The sequence below is a fragment of the Bufo gargarizans genome, chromosome 9 (assembly GCF_014858855.1).
Source record: "Bufo gargarizans isolate SCDJY-AF-19 chromosome 9, ASM1485885v1, whole genome shotgun sequence".
NCBI classification, from domain to species: Eukaryota; Metazoa; Chordata; class Amphibia; order Anura; family Bufonidae; genus Bufo; species Bufo gargarizans.
The window spans coordinates 38,015,546-38,033,237 of NC_058088.1; the positions used below are offsets into that span (position 1 = coordinate 38,015,546).

Sequence of the window (17,692 nt, forward strand, 5' to 3'; positions counted from 1 at the left end):
GACAGAAACATCTCCCACCTGAGAGGCGGGGTTCCTCCATACACCTGGAAACCTCCCAGCACCGCCTCCTGTTTGCTAGTCTTTGGCACTCCAGTTGTACTGAAACTATGACTCCCAGCATTCACATTTGCTTGGCTGTTCTCAGAACTCCCATTTGAAGTGGATGGAGCATGCTGGGAGTTGTAGTTTCACAACAGCTGGAGTGCCTCTAGCAGCTGCTTATTCACCTCTCCAGAACAAATTTATGCTCAGTCGGTGGGCTGAGCATACCCCTTTAATGCTGCCAGAGCAAGCATTACCCTGACATTACTGCAGGAGGGCAGGTCACACTCAAGTTTCCAGTACAACTCCCCCTTATTAGACCGCGCGCTCACCTGCTCCATTACCTGAGCGGGCGGACGGTGACGTCAACGGGGGGCGGGGCGCAGGCAGAGTGTGGGCGGGGAGAAGCGGCGACTGCTCAGCCGCGTACACACCGAGCAGCCGGCACTTACCGCACACTTACCGCTGCAGCCATGGACTCACACGGCCGCCGCCTGCTGCTCCTGCTCCTCTGTCTGACCCAGGACTGGACGTGCGGTTCTGCTGGCACTGGATCCGGTGAGTACTGGACGGCAGCGATACTTACCGGCGTCTCCAGTGTGAACAACTGTCTACAATATGCAACCAGTCATACTTGTGTACATACATTCATATACATATACATAGATATAAGAAGATTCTTTCTATAGCGCCAGCAGATACCACAGCGCTTTACAATCAGGCAGTTCATGTACGAACACAATCCTACATTACACAGCAACAAGACAAGCAGACTGAAGACTCATCCTTACAGATATCTACAGATAAGGCTAGGACCATATAGGCAGACATACAGGTAGAGGTACAAGCATCTAGTTCTACATACATACACACACATACTGGTATACTGGTTTACCACCAGTAAAGTGCACATACAGAACAGTTATATACAGACACACATATAATTAGAAGTACAAGCATCTAGTCTTACACACCCATATACTGTGTAGATACATAACCTGGTATACAGTAAAGTGCACCTACAGGACATAGTTGCACTTGTCCGGAATGATCCCTGTAGTTCGCCCTTGCTGGTTATTTGATGTATCTGCTGGTATATAGCGGCGTCATGTTACTGTATGTAGGTTTTATTTCATGTAGGAATTGTCTCATACAGGAGCGTCCGTCTGTCTTTATTTTATATATGAAATGTTTTATTTTTATGGATACAGATGATAATTCTACAGTTTTTTCCCATCCCTGGAGGGCTGTGATCTCTTCTATTTGGGACCATTTGATCAAGATCTGGATTGCGTCCACCATACTTTGAATACTTTGACTAGTGCTGCTGTCTTCGTCTTCTCTGTATGCTTTCTTGTTGCTTTTTTGATACATTTTGATACTTTATTATATATATAATGTGTATACGCTTTCTTATGGAGTTTTGCACGTAGGCAGAGTTCACACAGGTTGTTAGTGAAGTAAAATACCTGCAGAGGTTAGCTGAAGGTCTGTGGGAAACATGAGCTACTGAAATCCCAACTTCTGGAAAATCTTATAAAGATCATCCTATATTCACGAGAAATGTGAAATGCAGTTTTTTTTTGTTTTTTTGCTACTGGTGTTTTATTTATTAGGTGGCTTTTTTGTATTTGGTGTTTTTTGTCACAATTGCCGGATGCTGGGGCTCTTCTCTGTAGGGGAAAAACACATTGAAGAGAATGCTAGTGGTAAGGGCAAATTCACACTGCATTTTTTTTTTCTGAGATCCGTTCAGGGCTCTCACAAGCGGTCCAAAACAGATCAGTTTTGCCCTAATGCATTCTGAATGGAAAAGGATCCGCTCAGTTCGCCTCCGTTCCGTCTCCACTCCGTTCTGGAGGCGGACACCAAAACACTGCTACGGTGTCCGTCTGACAAAACTGAGCCAAACTGATCCGTCCTGTCACACAATGTAAGTCAATGGGAACGGATCCGTTTTCTATGACGCAATCTGGCACATTAGAAAATGGATCCGTCCTCCATTGACTTTCAGTGGTGTTCAAGACGGATTCGTCTTGGCTACAGATAATACAAACGGATCCGTTCTGAACGGATCCGCACCAAACACGAGTGTGAAAGTAGCCCAAAGCAGAAGTGGATTTGGAAAAGTCTGCCCCACAGACAAACTGTTTGCAAAAAACACCAGAAAAAAAAAATGCAGTTGCCCTAAAAAAAAGTGTTTTGTGTTTTAAAAAAAAAAGTTTAAAGGGAATGTGTCGGCGGAAAATGACCTATTATTTAAATCACATTTTTCTGTAACATTTTTAAAGAATTTTTGATGTTATTTAGAATTTTCTATGTCAATATTTATTTATATCTAAACAAAAACAATAAAATCCTGCAGTTTTCGCACTGGCCACTAAATCTAATAATAGGTGCCACCTCTTAGTCTGTACAGATTACTTTGCTGCAGTAACCTGCTTATCTGTCATCCGCAAAACATGGACGCGGCAATGTCCGTTCCGCATTTTGTGGACCGCACATCGCCGGCACTAATAGAATATGCCTATTCTTGTCCATAATTGCGGACAAGAATAGGACATGTTATATTTTTTTCGAGAACGGAATTCCGTATCCGGGCTGCACATCGTGTGGCCCCATAGAAATGAATGGGTCCGCATTGCGGAATGAAATTGCGGACTTGTGAATGGGGCCTAACCCTGCCTGTAATTGGTATCACTTCTGTGTACAGATAACACAGGATCCACCAGTCACATTAGGTGATTGCCAAAGCTTGTCTATTCCTTCCTTGTACAATGACCCCTGCACAGGTCACAGAGCATGCCCAGAAGACTCTCCCACAGAGTTCCCTCCACACTATTGTGTCTATGGACCTGCCGGAAAGCAAATTATTAAATGCTGTTAGGAACAGCTCAGGCAAGATGGCCACGTTCAGAAAACAGAATAAAAATAAATAAATCTGGTTTTAACTGGCATATACCAATGTTCATGACACATTTCCTTTAAAGAGGTTCTCCAGGAATGAAGAAAATGAAAATGCATAAATATTACTTTATTATAAATATATTCCCAAGTACCTTTCATTAGTTAGAATGGCTCTTTTGTCTGGGGAGCAATTATCAGGGGAAACAAAATGGCCGCCGTCCTCGTAGTACACACAAAACATGTCCTAATCACACAGGAGGACAAGTTACTTCACAGCACCGAGCTAAAGAGCTGCCTCATCCTCCTCTCCTACTTGTCAGGGATTATGATCCTGAATAGAGATGAGAAGATCTTCGGCTGAATCTCTTTAGGAATGGAGTTCATGAGGATTCATGAAGTACACAGAGGACGGACAGGACAGACTGTGGTAATGGAGACTGCATACAAGTGCTGCTGCTCATTATCCACATCTGCTCATTAACTCCATTCCTACAGAGATTCAGCTGATGACCATATTAAACTGTATTCAGGATCATAATTCCTCACAAGTAGAGAGGAGGATGAGGCGGCTCTTTAGCTCAGTGTTGTGAAGTAACTTGTCCTCCTGTGTAATCAGGACAGGTTCTGTGTGTACTACTAGGACGGCGGCCATTTTGTTTCCCCTGATTGCTCCCCAGACAAAACCAGCCATTTTAACTAATGTAAGGTATTTGGGAATATATTTAAGTATTTTCATTTTCCTAATTCCTGGAAAACCCTGTTAAGGGCCCATATAGACAGTTCTACAGAGGGCAGGATGCTCCATACTTGAAAACGTGGAACACACGCACACAGCCGGTATATCCGTGTTTTGTGGATCCCCAATTTGCAGACTACAAAAAACGTAACAGCGGTGTGCATGAGCCTAAAACATACATGTCCTCTCATACGTCCCTCCAAGCCCTTCTACATATACACACACAATTTAATTTCACGTCCAATTAGAATGGAAGGGCCGTCAGAATTGATTTGGTGTGAATCAGAAGCGCCCCAACATTAATTTATTTATATATATATATATATATATATATATATATATATATATATATATATATATATATATATATATATATATATATAATTATTTGTATTTTATTAGGATGTGTATTTAATATATTGTGTATTGTCATCGTGTCTCTCAGTGTGAGGGTAAACCATTGGAGTGATATCTTCCCGTGTATGTCCTGTCACAGCTGCTGGGCGCAGAGGTCTCCGTCGGCGAATGGTCCATGTGCTAAGCACTGGACTGCGGGCCGGGGGAGACTGATGTGTTCAGCAGAGCAGTGTTTTGTTGGCTGATGTATGGACGCGGGCTAGGGCCCCCGCGCAAGACGCCGATTTTTTGGCTTGGCGTGGATGCATTAGTTAGGAGAACAATATATGAAAGGAACGTGCGTTTGTTGTCTCTAGTGCGCCTGATCAGCCGCTGGAGATAATGACGCTGTGCCTGTAAATAAACCTGCATGAGGATCATAGTAACTTTATCTGGCATTGATCACTGAGCACGGCTGGATAAATCTAGCTCCAGTGGTTATTGTATTCATGTGTTTGTGAGCTGGCTATGTTATTCTAAATGATGGTGTCTTGTCTTCCTACACAAACTTTGATGCGAGCTGATTACAACTATTAATATTTCTACAAATATATATATGTTATACTTTTCTTTTCCATTTCGTCCACCATGACGGCTCTACTATGAGATTGACCCTTGACCTCTGTAGGGGCAGGAACACACAGAATTTAAAAGGCCACCACCCACACTCACCCTCAGTGTTTCCTGTCCCTACGGGGTCAACCACACAGAGAGCCCTCCTGGTGGAGGTGAAGAGAAAAGTTTATTATTTTGTATAAATACCTGAGGATTCCGTCCTCGTCCCCTGCCCTCCTGCGGTCCGGTCCAAAGCTGGGCAGGGGATTCATATGGAGCGATCTCGCTTCTGTAACAGGAGCCTGTATCCCTCCCCACAGTGCAGTCCCCCTTCCCTATGTAAGGAAGCTGACCGCACGAAGCAGCATGCTGAACGCCGACTCCGGGAGGCCTCAGCATTACACTCTGCTTCCGGCGCTGGAGGCGGAAGGGGCGGAGCTTGAGTCGGGCGCTCGGCAGTGACGTCAGACGCCGGACATACTTGTGGCGGCAGATTCAAAAAGGGAAGGTTCTACAAGCGCAGTGGCACCGATCTTCCTCCTGGCGCATACAGGTCTGATGTCTGCTCCTGAAGCCCCGGACGCCTCTACAGCCCAGATGGACCCTGAAGCTCCCTCGGCTACTCCAACAGTGAGTTCCCCTGTGGGGAAAGACAAAATGATGTTTCTCTTTTTGACTTACTTGCTGGTTTGTCTATTGATACCTGGCTGCTCCTCTCTTATAGGGAGTTAAAGAGCCCAGGACGAGGTCTAAAGTGCAAAGATGTGCAACTTGTAATAGAAAGCTTCCTGAGAATTATAAAAAGAAGCTCTGTCAGAGTTGCATAAAAGATCTTATAAAAGAGGAACAACCGTCAATTTTGTCTGAGGTCAAAACGCTTATTCAGAACGAAATTAAGTCCTCTTTGGCCTCCCTCAGATCAGCCCCGTCTACACCTCCTGCTGCAAAAAGACCAAGATTATCCGCCCCATCCTCCTCTGTTTCAGAGATTATGGACGAGGGGGCCTCCACCTCTGGACAGAACGTGGACCTTGACGTTCTATCAGAGGGGGAGATAATGGAAGATAGTAAGAAATATTTCTTTTCTTCCGAGGATATGGAGGAGCTATTGGGAGCCGTGAGGGCAACCATGGGGATTGAGGAGGTGAAAAAACCGAGGTACGTCTTGGACGAGATGTTCGGGGGACTCAGAACAAAAAAGTCAAAAGTTTTCCCAATGAATGAAAATTTAAAGGACATGATCTTAGACGAGTGGACTGACCCCGAGAGAAGACTAGGGGTATCCCGTGAATTCAGAAACCGTTTGTTGTTTGATCCAGCGGACGTCAAATTGTTTAACAAGACCCCCAAAATTGACATCCAAGTGGCAAAAGTAGTTAAGAAGACTTCGTTCCCATTTGAGGACTCTTCACAACTACAGGACCCAATGGAAAGGAAAGCCGACTCTCTCCTAAAAAAATCCTGGGAGGCAGCCATGTTTGGGGTTAAGACCAATATAGCCGCAACATCGGTCGCAAGATCTATGTGTTTCTGGCTTAACGAACTAGAAGAACACATTAAAAACAAGACTCCTAGGGAGGAAATTTTGAGTTCTGTTCCACTCCTCAGATCTGCCACGGCCTTCCTGGCGGACGCCTCGGCGGAGTCGGTGAGGTTTGCCGCTAAGGATGCCATCTTGACTCGCCCATCCGGCAATGCACAGGTAAGCCCTTGCCTATGTCGGGAGCCGGTCTGAAATCGAATGCGGTCACCAGGAGCAGGCAGTTCCGAGAACAGCCGCCGGGGGCCTTCATCGGGCTGTTCTTGGAACTGCCTGCTCCCGGTGACTGCATTTGATTTCAGACCGGCTCCCGACACAGGTAAGGGCTTACCTGTGCATCGCCAGACGGGTGAGTCAAGATGGCAGCCCGCATGTGTTCGCTGGAGAACACTGCGAACTGACCATCACTGTGCCCCAATTGCCCTAAAAAAAAGTGTGTGTGTGTGTGTGTATATAATATAGTTTATTTATTTCTCAAAGTAACAGTCACATATATGGCTATGGGTAAACCCCTGGAAGCCGGTGGTAGTAACACACTGCACCATCTGATTTTAATTTTTTAATTAAATGATCCCTTCTTGGTAGCTCTCTCTTCTGAACTGTAAAACAGTGTTTGCCATATTGTGCGATTTACTCATTTTAGTTTTTGGCATAGTAGAGGGGGGACTGCAACTCCATTATACATAAACGTATAGCCCCCGCAGAGAGCAGCAGGGGTTGTGACTGTTTCCAGGACCCCTCTGATGAGAAATCTTGGCGAGTACGGTAGATGCAGCCAGGAAGTGATGTGAAGACTTTATTTACTAGAGTTGAGCCAATTTCATATTTTGAAATTTGTACACGCTTCGTTTGGTGGTAAAAGCAGAATTGCGTTATGGATTCCGTTACCACAGACCATAACGCAATTCTATGACGGAATACATAATGGAATGCCTTTAGATGCATTCCGTCATAATAGAAGTCTATGGGCTGCAAAACGGATCCGTTCCGTTTCCGTTATGCAGGGAAGTCGTCTCCCGCATAACTGAAACGGAACTGATCAGTTTTGCAGCCCATAGACTTCTATTATGACGGAATGAATAACGGAATGCATCTATAGGCATTCCTTCATAGAATTGCGTTATGGTCCGTGCTAACGGAATCCATAACGCAATTCTGCTTTTACCACCAAACGAAGAGTGAGCGAATTTCATAACATGAAGTTTGCTCACCTCTAGTGTTTACCGTTTGTCAGTCTTCGTGTTTCCTGCAGGGTTATACGCCTCTGAGTATTCCATGCCACCAGTAACTGTGCCACCGGAGACCGGCCCGACCTGTACGAGAACTTGTCGCTGTCCGCGTAAATTTATATCCAAATATTCTGCACAGGGAAAAACCTACAAGTTGAGCAATGAGCAAGTGTCAATGAAAGACTTTTTCTGCTGCTTTCGCGGCAGATTTTGTGGCAGAAAATTCCGCAACTGAAAATTTGGTTCCATTCATTTGAATGCCCCATGGATTTCCGCAAGCCCCATTCCGGTGAACTGATTTTCAGTCGTGGAATTTTCTGCCACAAATTTGCCGCGTGTGAAGCAGCCTGACGTGCTGATCTGCTATCTGTAATGTAGCTCCGTAGGTGAACCGTGTATATTGTGCCAAAAATCTGATTCTTTACCTTCAGGGCAAACTAGGGAGTTCTTCCAAGTGGTGATCATGTATTACATGGCACAGAGCTCAGAAACTTCTCTCTTCTGTGGCCTATAGAGCAGTGGACCCCTACTATTGCATTAATATACCCGAAGAGTCCATGGGTAGAGGTAGTGTAATTCCGGCATCCCTTTTATTGAGACCTACCGGGATTTTTTTATTTTTACAAAATGGGGTAACTTTACAAATCCTGTTTAATATAGGTGTATTTTTGTTTAATAAATGACCCCCTATGTTACTTCCCACTAAGCAAAACCCCTTTTATAAGTAAGCCACATCCCTTTTTATATAAGTGTCTAAGGGCTCATGCACATGACCGTATGTATTTTGGGGTCCGAAAACACGGATCCGCAAAAATTACGGATGACGTCCATGTTCATTCTGTAGTTCACATAGGCATTGCAGATGACATGCGGGAAAAGATGCGGGTGCATTATGTAGAGAGAGAATCTGAATCGCACCTCCTCATTCCTATACTGATGACTACTGTACGTATTTTGCAGCATTTCTATTGATAAAACATGGCTATACAGCACAAGTATCAAACATTCGCTGTGCCCTAAAAGAGGCATTAGTATACAGTTTGATCAAAGAGCATAGGCCCACTTACCGCGACAAGGTTGCCTCTTGTTAAGTGGGAACCTACTCTATCCATAGCGCAGTGCCGTGCGCCGACCACCGCACCAGCAGGCAACGGGATCCAGCAGCCACAATGCGGCCCCACCGTGAGGCAGAGCCACCTCTGCCTCGGATCCCATCACTCCACCAGCACGGCACAGAAGCAGCGGCGGCCACCGTCCAGCGCCGCATGTGAACTGGTGCAAAGGGATCACCTGTTCACGGCTTCTCAGGAACTTCAACTGAGATGGGGTAGGAATTATTTAACCCTTTGCAGACTACTGCTAAATTAAAAGCACCTGTGCCACATGGGGAGGAGTGCTGACTCAGAGGGGGGAAAAAGAAGTTAAAGCGTATAAATTGTATTATGTAGAGAGAGAAGATGCGGGTGCGTTGCGGGAAAATGCACCTCCCCCCCTGCGAATGCAAAGCGTTTTAATGCGTTTTGCACGCGCATAAGAAAAACCAGCAAATTTGGTACCCGAACCCGGACTTCTTCACAGAAGTTCGGGTTTGTTGTAGTGTAGATTTTATTATTTTCCCCTATAACATGGTTTTAAGGGAAAATAATAGCATTCTTACTACAGAATGCTTAGTAAAATAGAGATGAAGGGGTTAAAAAAAATATTAAAAATAATTTAACTCTCCTCATCTACTTGTTCGAGCAGCCCGGCTTCTCTTCTGTCTTCTTTGGTGCCCAGGAGGAAAATGACCTGTGGTGACGTCACTGTGCTCGTCACATGATCCATCACCATGGATCAAGTGATGGACCATGTGATGAGCACAGTGATGTCACCACAGGTCCTTTTCCTCCTGGGCACCAAAGAAGAAGACAGAAGAGAAGCCGGGCTGCTCGAACAAGTAGATGAGGCAAGTTAAATTATTTTTATTTAATTTTTTTTAACCCCTCCATCCCTATTTTACTAAGCATTCTGTATTAAGAATGCTATTAATTTCCCTTATAACCATGTTATAAGGAAAAATAATAATGATCGGGTCCCCATCCCGATCGTCTCCTAGCAACCATGAGTGAAAATCGCACCACATCCGCACTTGCTTGCGGATGCTTGCGATTTTCACGCAGCCCCATTCACTTCTATAGGGCCTGCATTGTGTGAAAAGCGCACAATATAGAGCATGCTGCAATTTTCATGCAACGCACAAGTTATGCGTGAAAATCGCCACTCATATGCACAGCCCCATAGAAATGAATGGGTCCGGATTCAGTGCGGATGCAATGCGTTCACCTAATGCATTGCACCCGCGTGGAAATCTCACCCGTGTGAAAGAGGCCTAATAGGATTTTATCTTCCCTACCCACATTACAGAAGGCAGCTAACTTTTTAGCTGATGTCTCAGTAGACGCGGTTAGGCTTGGAGCTCAGACTGCATCTCTTACTAACTTAGAACTGGAGTGGAGGAGATGTGGACTCAAAACAGAAGTTATGTGGTATTCCCTGTCAGGGTAAATTTCTCTTTGTCCCAGATTTAGATGATTTGTTAGATAAAGCAGCGGATAGGAAGAAAATACATTTCTTCCTCCCAGCATGGGAAAAGGTAGCAGGGCCATGGGTTTTGGAGGTCATTCATCACAGCCTAAAACCAGAATTTCGCACCTTGCCGCCTCCAAAGACTTTTAATTACAAAAAATTGTGCTGTGAAGGGGTCATTCCCCATAATAAAGGAAATTCAAGAACTAATAGAAAAGGTGGTCTTAATTCCGGTCACTCAAAAAGAACTATCAGAAGGATATTTCTCCCGGCTTTTTCTAGTTCTAAAACCAGACGGCTCCTTCAGAACCATCATCAAGTTTTTAGTGTTCAGAAAGTTCAAGATGGAAACAATAAACTACGATGCAGCTTCTGTTTCCGCATTATATCATGGCAGAGATAGATCTGAAAGATATTTCCACATTCCAATGCACCCGGAGTTCAAGAAGTTTCTCAGAGTTGCAGTCTTTATGGAAGGTCAGCTATAGCAATTCCAATATCAGGCATTACCCTTCAGCCTGTCTATGAACCCAAGGATCTTTACCAAAGTGGTAGTTGAAATGGTATCATTCATAAGACTAAAGAACGTGATTTTAGTGCCATATCTGGATAACTTTTTGATAATCGCAAAATCCCATTGCAGTTGCAGGGAAGCAGTACAGATGGTCATAAGCACCTTTTCATAAATTGGGTTGGATGATCAACGACAAAAAATCCAAACCAAAGCCGGAAAAGTGTCAGAGATTTCTAGGCCTAATTCTGGATTCCTTATCTCAGAACTTATATCTACCGGGGGAAAAGATAAGCAGAATTTCCACTCATATAAAATCCCTGGCATCTCCCACTCTGATGATTCAGAAGGCGATTTCGGTCCGGGGGTTCCCTAGTATCCTGTATTCCGTCCGAATGGGCTCAGCTACCTTCTCATCAATTATAGAGAAAAATATTGACTGCCTTTAAGAAGAGCAAAGGAATTCTAGATGTCGGGCTGCAAATCTCAAGAACAACAATGAAGAGTCTAGCCTAGTGGGAGGACAGACAAAATCTGATACAGGGTGTCCCATGGACCTATCCAGATCATATAGTCATAACTACGGATGCAAGCCGCTGGGGGCGGGGAGCTCATATCCAGGGTCACAGTTTTCAGGGTCAGTGGTCACTGAGTCAGACACTTTTCTTCCAACAGAAAAGAGCTTTTGGCAGTGAGATTGGCTATAGAAGCTTCTCAATCCCTAATAGGTTCGGGCCATGTCGGAGTCCTATCAGACTACAGTAGCCTATATAAATCAACAGGGGTGGGGGACAAAGTCGGTTACCCTCGGGTTGAGGGGCAGGTCAGTCATATTTCAGCCCTACATATAAGAAGGAAAGAAAATATTCAAGTGGACTTCCTGAGCAGGTATCCTTTAAAACAGGAAGACTGGTCCTTGAACAATTTGGTCTTCTCCACGACCACAAAATGGGGCATGCCCGTGATAGACCTGTTTGCCTCACGTCAGAACAAAAAAGTAGATCTATTCTGTTCCTTGAATGCGTGGGAATCCCCATATGGGGTGGATGCCCTTCTCCTGAAATGGGACTTCAGATTGGCCTACGTCCCCCCCCCCCCCCCACCCTGCAGTTACTACCATTTAGTTCTGGAAAAAAAAATCAGAAATGATTCCTCTCAGAATAATGTCAGTATCATGGATACTTCCAGAGATTCACGATCTGCTGTCCCAGGGTCCGGTTTTCCATCCAGAAATAAAGGGTTTGCATTTAGCAGCATGGAATTTGAAAGGGGCCTATTAATAAAAAAAAAAAAAAAAAAAAAAAAGGGGTTTCACAGGAGCCGATTGTCCAGGTGACGATTTCGATCTATGCCTGGACGTGGAGGAAATTTATAGAATCTTGTAAAATAAATTCTGTTAACCTGCCTGATTTTGATTCCTATTTCCGATGTTCTGGAAGCTAAAAACACATTAAAGGTGCAGGTTTCTGCCCTTTTCGGTACGTTTTGAAGAACATTTTGCCTCTGATTCTTGGGTAGTTAGGTTCTTTAGAGCAGTAGAATAGGATGGCCCCAGTTTTATACCCTGAAAGTTCCCTTGTGGTATCTGAATCTAGGTCTAGGAGCTCTGACGCAGCCACCTTTTGAGCCCATTGAATTGTCCAATATCGAACATCTTTCCTATAAAATGATTTTACTAGTAGCACTCGCCACGGCCAGGAGAGTAGTCGAGTTACATGCTATTTCTAAAAATCTTCCTCCCTTCACTACTATTCAAAAGGATATATTTATTATTCAACCTAACCCGGCCTTCTTACCCAAAGTATCCTCCAAATTTCATAGATCACAGGAAATTGTGCTTCCCTCTTTTTTGCCAATCCTAAAACCCCAAAAGAATAAGAATTTCATACATTGGATGTAAGATAATGTAATAAACATCATCTCAAATCTACGGAGGGGTGGCAAAAATCCTCAGTCATGTTTGTCCTTTTCCCTGGGCCAAATAAGGGTAAGAAGGCTACCAAAGGTACCTTGTCTAGATGGATCATACTTGGTATAGCTCAAGCTTACTTAGAGGATGGTCTTTCTCCTCCAATCTCGGTGAAGGCTCATTCCACTCGTTCTGTCTCCACTTCTTGGGTAGAAAGATCTGGTGCAACTATTGAACAAATCTGTAGAGCCGCCACATGATCTTCTCCCTGTACCTTTTTCCGCACTATCGTTTGGACCTGAACTCTTCCTCAGATCTATCTTTTGGTAGAAAGGTCTTACAAGCGGTGGTCCCTCCCGAAGGAAGGATATTCTTCTCTGTAACTCTCTCTGTGGTGCTGTCGTGGGGGAAGGGAAAAATTATGATTACACTTACCGGTAATTGGATTTTCCAGACCCCACGACAGCACTTTTTCTTATTCCCTCCCTGAGTTTCTTACTTCTCTCCTCTTATAGGCACTGGGTGAATTTTATTTTATTTTTTTTCAAAAAATAATATTTATATATAGTATTATTGGTGATATGTTAAGTTTAATTAACTAAGGTAGTAGTCCCTCTCTTGCTCTGAAATCCACTCAAGGGGTAGAGGCCACCTTTTTATTCTGTAGGTTTCCTGTCTGTGGGGGCGGATCCTCTCTATGGTGCTGTCGTGGGGTCTGAAAAATCCAATTACCGGTAAGTGTAATCATCATTTTGTGCGGAATGGATATACGGAAACGGAATGCACACGGAGTAACTTCCCTTATTTTTGCGGACCCATTGAAATGAATAGTTCCACATACGCATCCGCAAAATAAACGGAATAAACGTGGAATGAAAATGTTTGTTTAAACATACTAAACGTGAGACAAAAAGCATATAGGTCAGCTTTATTTTTTTTCTTCTCAAATTACTCAAGAATTCTGGAGCAGTTAGCTTAGTAAATCTCTCCCGATGCATTTCGAGGTTTCTTGCGTGCGCAGATGTTTGTTCTGTTCTCTGAACCAGGGAACATCTCTGATAAGAACCAGAATTATAGGTCAGCATTGGATTTTTATCTTCTGCATATAATATCATTCACATTCCACGTTTCTGATACCCTTTGGACTGAAATCATGTTATTCACCTCTGTCACACAGTTTATTAGCTTTTGTTTAAATCCAGATTTATTTTAAAACCAGCCTTTTTATGATCCAAACACGGGAGCCAAGGAATAGTGATCAAATGGTTATGACCCTGGTACTTAAAGGGAATGTGCCACCTATAATTCTTCTGCCAGTTAAAACTAGACGGTGACCCATATCCTATTCTTATTTATTTTTTATTTTCTGATTGTATTTTTATTTTATTTTTATTTTTTTAATTCTATTTCCTGAATATGATTATGGGAGCGGCCATCTTGCCCGAGCTGTTCTTAACAGCTGTTAGAGATGTGCTTTACGGCAGCCCCATGGTCCATAGATGCAGTGGACAGGAGGGGAACTTTATTGACCTCTATGGGAGAGTTTTCTAGACGTGACCTGTGCGGAGGTCAGGAGGGAGTAGATAAGCTGTGATATCATCTATTGTGGATGGTGGATCCCATGTGTTATATATATCTGTCATTGTAAATCTGCCTGTGATGATAATGATGAAGAGTGATCTCAACTAGGCTCGAACAAATCGAGCTCCAGATCATGTCTCCGTACAGCATTAAAATGTATTGCCTCCGTGGAGGCAAACTTGCTTTCACACAAGGCTTCGGTGAATGAATTCGGTATGAATTTCTGCATCTTTAAAATTTGGATTCTGAAGTTGGGTTTGGTACTGGCTGGTACCTCAATACCAAACCCGACTTCGGATTGCTAATTTTAAAATGTTTTTAAAGACGCAGAAATGAATACCGAATTAATTCACCAACGTCTTGCGCGATGTCGGGTGAAACTAAGCTCCACGGAGGCAATACATTTTAATGCTCTATGCCAGGCATGCTCAACCTGCGGCCCTCCAGCTGTTGCAAAACTACAACTCCCATCATTACTGGACAGCCTACAACTATCAGGCTACAGAAGGTCATGGTGGGAATTGTAGTTTTACCACAACTGAAGAGCCGCAGGTTGAGCATGCCTGCTCTATGCAAACAGGTCCTTGTATAGCATTACAACGAAGTGTTTGAACGAATCAATCTGAAGCTCAATTCACTCAACACTAATCTCGACAGACTAAGAAGTGGCACGTAGTATTAGATTTGGTGGCCGGTGCGAAACCTGCAGGATATTAGGATTTTTTTAAATGCTAGTAGTGACATGAAAAATAACGTCGTCAAAAATATTTTTTACATAAAAACCTGACTTAAACAATAGGCCGTTCTGTATAGTTTATTTGTTTATATAAAAATAAAGTGGGTCAGCTAGACAACCCTTTTAAGGTGCATTCATAGTTGCCTATCCCCATTCCTTGGAACTGGTAGATAACGACCTAACTAAAGCCTCCCATTGGGGTGCATTCACATGACTGTGCTGTGTTTTGCGCTCCACAAATTGAGGATCCACAAAACACGGAGACCGGCTGTGTGCATTTCGCATTTTGAGTAACGAAAATGGCCGGCACTCTATAGAAAATGCCTTTTTTATTTTTTTTATGTCTGTGATTGCTCTATATTTTTTGCGGGGCCACTGAATGGAAGTATGGATGCGGACAGCACATGGCTGCTGTCAGCATCTTCTGCGGCCCCATGGAAATGAATGGGTAATTTTTGCGGAACGAATGCTGACCCATTCATACGGTCGTGTGAATGAGCCCTTATGTAGTATGGTGGTAATATTTAGGCCCCTTTCACACGGGCGAGTTTTCCGTGCGGGTGCGATGCGTGCGGTGAACGCACTGCACCCGCACTGAATCCTGACCCATTCATTTCTATGGGACTGTGCACACGAGCGGTGATTTTCACGCATCACTTGTGCGTTGCGTGAAAATCGCAGCATGCTCCTCTTTGTGCGTTTTTCACGTAACGCAGGCCCTATAGAAATGAATGGGGTTGCGTGAAAATCGCATGCATCCGCAAGCAAGTGCGGATGCGGTGCGATTTTCACGCATGGGTTCTAGGTGACAGTCTATTCACTGTATTATTTTCCCTTATAACATGGTTATAAGGGAAAATAATAGCATTCTGAATACAGAATGCTTAGTATAATAGTGCTGGAAGGGTTAAAAATAATAAAAAAAAGTTAACTCACCTTCTCCTCTTGTTCGCCTAGATGCCGGTCTGTTCTTTAGCTGTGGCTAAAGGACCTGTGGTGACGTCAGATCACATGCTCCATCACCATGGTGATGGACCATGGTGATGGAGCATGTGATCTGACATCACCTCAGGTCATTCAGCCCACAGCTAAAGAACAGACCGGCATCTACACGAACAAGAGGAGAAGGTGAGTTAACTTTTTTAAATTATTTTTAACCCTTCCAGCACTATTATACTAAGCATTCTGTATTCAGAATGCTATTATTTTCCCTTATAACCATGTTATAAGGGAAAATAATACAATCTTCAGAACATCAATCCCAAGCCCGAACTTCTGTGAAGAAGTTCGGGTCTGGGTACCAAACATGCGCGATTTTTCTCACGCGAGTGCAAAACGCATGACAATGTTTTGCACTTGCGCGGAAAAATCCCGCATTTTCCCGCAACGCACCCGCCCCTTATCCGGGCAAAAAACATGACTCCCATGTGAAAGAGGCCTTAGTAATTAATTCATGTTATGTCACACGCAAATGCATAAAATACAAGATGGAAAACAATTGAAGACTAGTGGAATAAAGCGGACAGCATTCAATCTTCCCAAAAATTACCTCCTTTATTTAAAGGGTTTCTACCACCAGAAATACTGTTATGTAGCTGACTGATGTTAGCGATGCGCTAATGTCAGTACTACGTAACGGTATGTTTTTTACCTTTCTCCCTGCAGCCGTTTTGGTAAAAAAAAAAAAGCACTTTTATAATATGCTGATGAGCCTCTAGGTGCTATGTGGGCGTCAAATCAGCACCTAGAGGCTCCGTCTACTGCCCGCCCCGCTCCTTTTGATTGATGTGACGGTTCGCAGCAGCAGCGAAATCCAGCGCCTGCGCCGTTCACTACTGTCTTAAGCACAGTGAGTGAATAATGTGCTCCTGGTGCCGGCTTCCTCACTGCGCCTGCGCCGACTACGTCACAGTGAGGAAGCGGGCACCAGGAGAGCGGCCTTCACTCACTGCGCCTTCGCCGAAGACAGAAGTGAACGGTGCAGGATTTCGTTAAAGCTGCTGCGAACCGTCGCATCAATCAAGAGGAGCGGGGCGGGCAGAACAGGGGACCTGGGCAGGATAAAGGGTGAGTAGACGGAGCCTCTAGGTGCTGATTCTACGCCCACATAGCACCTAGAGGCTCATTAGCATATTATAAAAGTGCTTATTTTACCAAAACGGCAGCAGGGAGAAATGTCAAAAACATACTGTTACGTAGTACTGACATTAGCGCATCGCTAACGTCAGTCAGCTACATAACAGTATTTCTGGTGGTAGAAACCCTTTAATACATGTTCCAGCATGCTAAAAAAATATGCTGAATTACAAATATTCTGTTCCTATTGTAAAAATATATTTACCTTTTGGTATAACACCCAAGTGTTGACAATTTTTTTTTTGCCAAGACTTACTGTATCTCTGTTCTTTATTTAGCATGTTTGTTCTGTAGTTTATACATCACACAGTTTAGGCTGTTGTACTTCTGGCGATAAGGAAATGCAGTCTGATATCTTAGGCCAATGACGCGGTTTGGCTGATTTCCACCCCCACCCGCTGTTATTACAGATCAGACCAGGCTGTGCACCTATCGCTTGCAGGGTGTGACACAAAGCCAGGGATTGTGCAATACAACACCCGGCCTATTCCTGTTGCATTCTGCCCATTGTCTAAATGGTTTCTAATAACATTTTGCGAAATAAACCTTAGGGCTCGTTGACAAGGAATGAAGTCAAGGCCAATGATCGGGAATGAACAGTTCCTTCCTGATCTTTGCCCTCATGCAGCAGTCTTCCGCTCTGGGGATAAACGAGATCGGCGAGGGTCCGACTCCCGACACCCCTGCCGATCAGCGGAGTGAAGGCGGTGCTCATATGAGCGCTACTTCCTCTTCAAGATTACACTGCGAATGGTCTCGGAGGCACAGGGGTGAAGTTTAAACGTGAAGTTTAGAGCTGAGTGTGGGTGGTCTCCATTGCAAATGGAGCAGAGGAAGGACCTTTCTGCA

At 44.0% G+C, this 17,692-nt stretch overlaps 1 protein-coding gene across 2 annotated transcripts in view; it reads left to right on the forward strand.

Moving 5' to 3' along the window:
• The first annotated feature begins 446 nt into the window (after positions 1-446).
• IL13RA1 (interleukin 13 receptor subunit alpha 1) overlaps positions 447-17,692 on the forward strand; it is a 66,178-nt gene continuing 48,932 nt past the window's right edge. The window contains exon 1 of one of the 2 annotated variants that reach the window (XM_044306232.1): positions 447-600. In XM_044306232.1, the coding sequence (XP_044162167.1) occupies positions 516-600 (85 nt within the window). In that variant the 5' untranslated portion in view covers positions 447-515. The remainder of the gene's footprint in view (positions 601-17,692) is intronic. The other variant, XM_044306233.1, reaches the window with a different exon arrangement.